The following is a 4,384-nucleotide window of genomic DNA, read 5'->3' as shown; positions in this document are numbered from 1 at the left end:
TCGCTGGTCCCGAAGCCGCTGCCTCCGCCGCCACCGAGGGCCTCCTCCAGCAGAGGGCGGGCCCGGCCGCGTTTGGGGTGGGCAGGCGTCCGGGTCGCCCCCTCCCCGGATCCCACCCCTTCTCCCAGAGCTGCCGCCAGCCCAGCGGGGCGGTCCGGGGGCGGGGTCGCGCCTCCCCCTCTCGCTCCCAATCCCCGAGGGCTGTCGGGTGGGGGAGGACGGGGGTGGGGGGTGAGGCCGCCCCCCGCAGCCAGGGGACCCCCGAGGGCGTGCTACGGGCCGGAGCCCAGCCGCCGCGCCTCGCTGTCGCCTGCTCCAGGGTCTCGGGCGGCCGTGGACTCCGCGTCCCGGCGGCGGCGCTGGCGGCGGCGGCGGCGGGAGGGGCCGGGGCAGTCTCCAAGCGTGACGCAGCCGTTGCCATGGGCCGCCTTATAAATAACCGCGCTCTGGACAAACTTTAGCGAGTCAGAGCCGCGCACGGGACCGGGAAGGGGACCCAAGCAAGGGTCCAGTTGCCAGTCCCCGCACTAATAGTGGCCACTCCGGCAGCGGCAGCGACAGCGGCGGGGACAGCAGCGGCGGCGGCGGCGACAGCTGAGAGCTAGGAGGCCGCGCCACCTGCGGGCCGGCCGGAGCGGGCAGTCCCAGGCCCCCTCCCCGGGCACCCGCGTTCATGCAACGCCTGGTGGCCTGGGACCCAGCATGTCTCCCCCTGCCTCCGCCGCCTGCCTTTAAATCCATGGAAGTGGCCAACTTCTACTACGAGGCGGACTGCTTGGCTGCTGCGTACGGCAAGGCGGCCCACGCGCCCCCGGCGGCCAGGCCCGGGCCGCGCCCCCCCGCCGGCGAGCTGGGGAGCATCGGCGACCACGAGCGCGCCATCGACTTCAGCCCGTACCTGGAGCCGTTGGGCGCGCCGCAGGCCCCGGCGCCCGCCACGGACACCTTCGAGGCGGCTCCGCCCGCGCCCGCCCCCGTGCCCGCCTCCTCCGGGCAGCACCACGACTTCCTCTCCGACCTCTTCTCCGACGACTACGGGGGCAAGAACTGCAAGAAGGCGGCCGAGTACGGCTACGTGAGCCTGGGGCGCCTGGGGCCCGCCAAGAGCGCTTTGCACCCCGGCTGCTTCGCGCCCCTGCACCCGCCGCCCCCGCCCCCGCCGCCGCCCGCCGAGCTCAAGGCGGAGCCGGGCTTCGAGCCCGCGGACTGCAAGCGGAAGGAGGAGGCCGGGGCGCCGGGCGGCGGCGCCGCAGGCATGGCGGCGGCGGGTTTCCCGTACGCGCTGCGCGCCTACCTCGGCTACCAGGCGGTGCCGAGCGGCAGCAGCGGGAGCCTCTCCACGTCCTCGTCGTCCAGCCCGCCCGGCACGCCGAGCCCCGCCGACGCCAAGGCGCCCCCGCCCGCCTGCTATCCGGGATCGGCGCCGGCGCCCTCGCAGGTCAAGAGCAAGGCCAAGAAGACCGTGGACAAGCACAGCGACGAGTACAAGATCCGGCGCGAGCGCAACAACATCGCGGTGCGCAAGAGCCGCGACAAGGCCAAGATGCGCAACCTGGAGACGCAGCACAAGGTCTTGGAGCTCACGGCCGAAAACGAGCGGCTGCAGAAGAAGGTGGAGCAGCTGTCGCGCGAGCTCAGCACCCTGCGGAACTTGTTCAAGCAGCTGCCCGAGCCTCTGCTCGCCTCCTCCGGCCACTGCTAGCGCGGCCCCCGCGCGCGCGCCCCCCTGCTGGCCGGCCTCCGCGCGGCCGCCGAGACTCCGGGGAGCGCCGCGCTCCCGCCTCCGCCCCTGGTGGCGCCGGCAAAACTTTGGCACTGGGGCGCTTGGCAGCGCGGGGTTCCGTCGGTAATTTTAATATTTTATTATATATATCTATTTTTTTGTCCAAACGAACCGCACATGCACCCGGGGTGCCCGTCCGTGGTGTTATTTAAAGAAGAGACGTCTATATGTGTACAGATGAATGATAAACTCTCTACTCTCCCGCGGCCCCCTCTCCCGGCGCCGGCGGGCGGGCCGGTTTCGAAGTTGATGCAATCGGTTTAAACGTGGCTGAACGCGTGTGTACACGGGACTGACGCAACCCACGTGTAACTGTCAGCCGGGCCCTGAGTAATCGCTTAAAGATGTTCCTACGGGGTTGTTGCTGTTGATGTTGTTGTTGGTTTTTTGCCTTTTTTTGTATTATAAAAAATAATCTATTTCTATGAGAAAAGAGGCGTCTGTATATTTTGGGAATCTTTTCCGTTTCAAGCATTAAGTAAGAACACTTTTAATAAACTTTTTTTTTTTTGAGATTGGTTTTTAAAAAAAAGCCTTTTGGGGGCAGTAGTTGGCTTTCGATTTTCCCCCTTTATTTTGGATTGATTGGATTTTGGCTTTTCTGGCATTGGGGGGGGGGTAAAGGGACAGTTATGTTGATGTGGGGGCTGGTAGTATTATTTTTGGCAGCTGGGTGGGGGTGTTGCAGCTGGGGTTTATTTCCACCACCCCGCCACCCCACCTCCCACCTCCAAGTCTGTTCAGAGCTGGGAGAGCCAGGCTTGGGGGTGGAAAGTACTGGGTCAGGCTTTTGGGGTGACTCAGCACCCCTGGGTGTTAGGGACCGGTGGTTGAGATCCCTACTTGGAGGGTATGGGTGCTTTTGCCAGTCAGCTCGGCCCTTAAGGGCCAGGCCTGTGACCCTCATACTGTGTTTAGGGACCGTGCAGGTGACATAGGATTGGGCTATAGGAAGGGTACCCGTCTCTAAGTACAGTGCTTCCGGTGTTTTAAAAAACACTGGGAGTACTTTTTTGAAGAGGGGGACCTTGGTGCGACTGTGCGGGGGAGGGGAAAGCCTGGCCAGGTGGAGCAAGGGCCTGAAGGGGTCCTCACATCTTTAGCCTTCCCTGGGGGCTGGGGATTTGCCACAGGCCCTCAGGGCCCAGATGTGCACACAGGCCTGGCTTTACCTGCCTGCAGAGTTGGCAGAGCCCAGGCTTGAACCTGTAGCCGCTACTCCCAATTCCTCAGGATAGAAACTAGCCCTGGCGAGGCTCCAGCTTTCCTGCCCTCTGCTACCCCTTACCATCACCCCTCCTACCCGCCCTGGACCACATTCCTGAGAGGTGAGGGTCTAGATGGCAGGTGAGTGGATGCATGTTGGAGTCCCATGGTGCCTGGCACGCAGGAGGTGTTATATAAGCCTTTGCTCTTGTTATTATTTTTCGTTGGGAGGTTCCTGGCATTTGGCACCCCTGTCCTGACGGCAGCCGAGTGTGGCCAGCGCTTGCCAGGGGCCAGACTCCAGTAAACCCTTGACCCGCCCCGTCTCATTGAAACCGCAGCCTTTGGGGTGGTGGGTGCTATTATTAGGCTGGTGTTTATGGCTGTGGAGCGCCTTTGGCTGCCAGGTCTCTGTGGCCAAGAAGCTGGTTTAGGAAGAGGGCGGTGGGAGCTGATGGTGTGGTGAAGGGCTTCACAGGGCAGCCTGGGGTCTTGGGAACAGCCGCTGATGTGACTTCCTGTGGGAGTCCGGGTGGGCCAGGGGACAGAGACAGCCACCTCTGGAGAGGACCAGCCTTCCCTGTGTCTTCCAGAACCTCACTTCAGCCCTGCCCCTCTGTGGCCCCTGGTTGGCCTCTGCCCTGTCCTGTAGGCCCCATGCTGAGGCGGCACAGCTCGGGGCTGGACCTAGGGAAGGAGATAGGTTATCTTTCCCACCTGGACTGGGGGCAGGGAACGCATCTCATTTTCAGGTGAACTCTCCCTCCACAGAGTTGGTGAATGAGCTAGCGATTGACTTTCCCCTTCCCTTAGGGCTCCCGGGTGACTTCGGTTCAACCCATTTTACAGGGAGACACAGGATGTAGGAAGGGAACATCTGGGCAAGCTGTGCCCTCCCCAGACTCCTGCTGCATGAAAGCCAGCGTTGCACCCAGTTTGAGACACACACACACACACACACACACACACACACACACACACAGCTTCCTTTAACCTACATCAGCACTTCCTGGAAGGTGTTCTGCCCAGGTTCTAAAAGAAGCGGAGGCCCTCAAGAGTAGGGCTCTAGGCTGAATTGGGGTACAGCTGGTAACAGAACACTATCTGACCCCGTCCCTCCCCCAAGACTCCCAGCAAGGGTTGGGGTCAGCAGCTAGGTATGTAGTTCTACCCCTGGACCCCACATCTGGGCCCTTTTCCTGGGCTCCTTGCTCTGCCCAGAGTCCAGGTACCCCAAGTGCCAAAACAAGGCGACATGCCCACAGTTTCACAGTTTGGAAGCAACAGAAAGGGGATTTGAACTCTAGTCCCTCTGACTGCCCCTCCAGAGGGCTGGGGACACATGGCTAATTGGCAGGGTGGGGGCTTAGCTGGTGGTCTAAAGTGGCCTGATGG

At 62.7% G+C, this 4,384-nt stretch overlaps 1 protein-coding gene across 1 annotated transcript; it reads left to right on the top strand.

The window, feature by feature from the left end:
* The first annotated feature begins 316 nt into the window (after window positions 1–316).
* On the top strand, window positions 317–2,296 carry CEBPB (CCAAT enhancer binding protein beta). The gene has a single exon (XM_075528551.1). It carries the CDS (start codon window positions 674–676, stop codon window positions 1,700–1,702), a length of 1,029 nt encoding a protein of 342 aa, XP_075384666.1. The 5' UTR covers window positions 317–673; the 3' UTR covers window positions 1,703–2,296.
* Window positions 2,297–4,384: the final 2,088 nt, after the last annotated feature.

The sequence above is a fragment of the Tenrec ecaudatus genome, chromosome 12 (genome assembly GCF_050624435.1).
Source record: "Tenrec ecaudatus isolate mTenEca1 chromosome 12, mTenEca1.hap1, whole genome shotgun sequence".
NCBI classification, from domain to species: domain Eukaryota; kingdom Metazoa; phylum Chordata; class Mammalia; order Afrosoricida; family Tenrecidae; genus Tenrec; species Tenrec ecaudatus.
The sequence above is the reverse complement of the archived record's forward strand: the minus strand, read 5'-3'. Positions and strand labels throughout refer to the sequence as shown.

Bases quoted from the DNA above. Each gene is read 5' to 3' on its own strand.
- CEBPB (XM_075528551.1), top strand. From the start codon at position 674: ATGCAACGCCTGGTGGCCTGGGACCCAGCATGTCTCCCCCTGCCTCCG.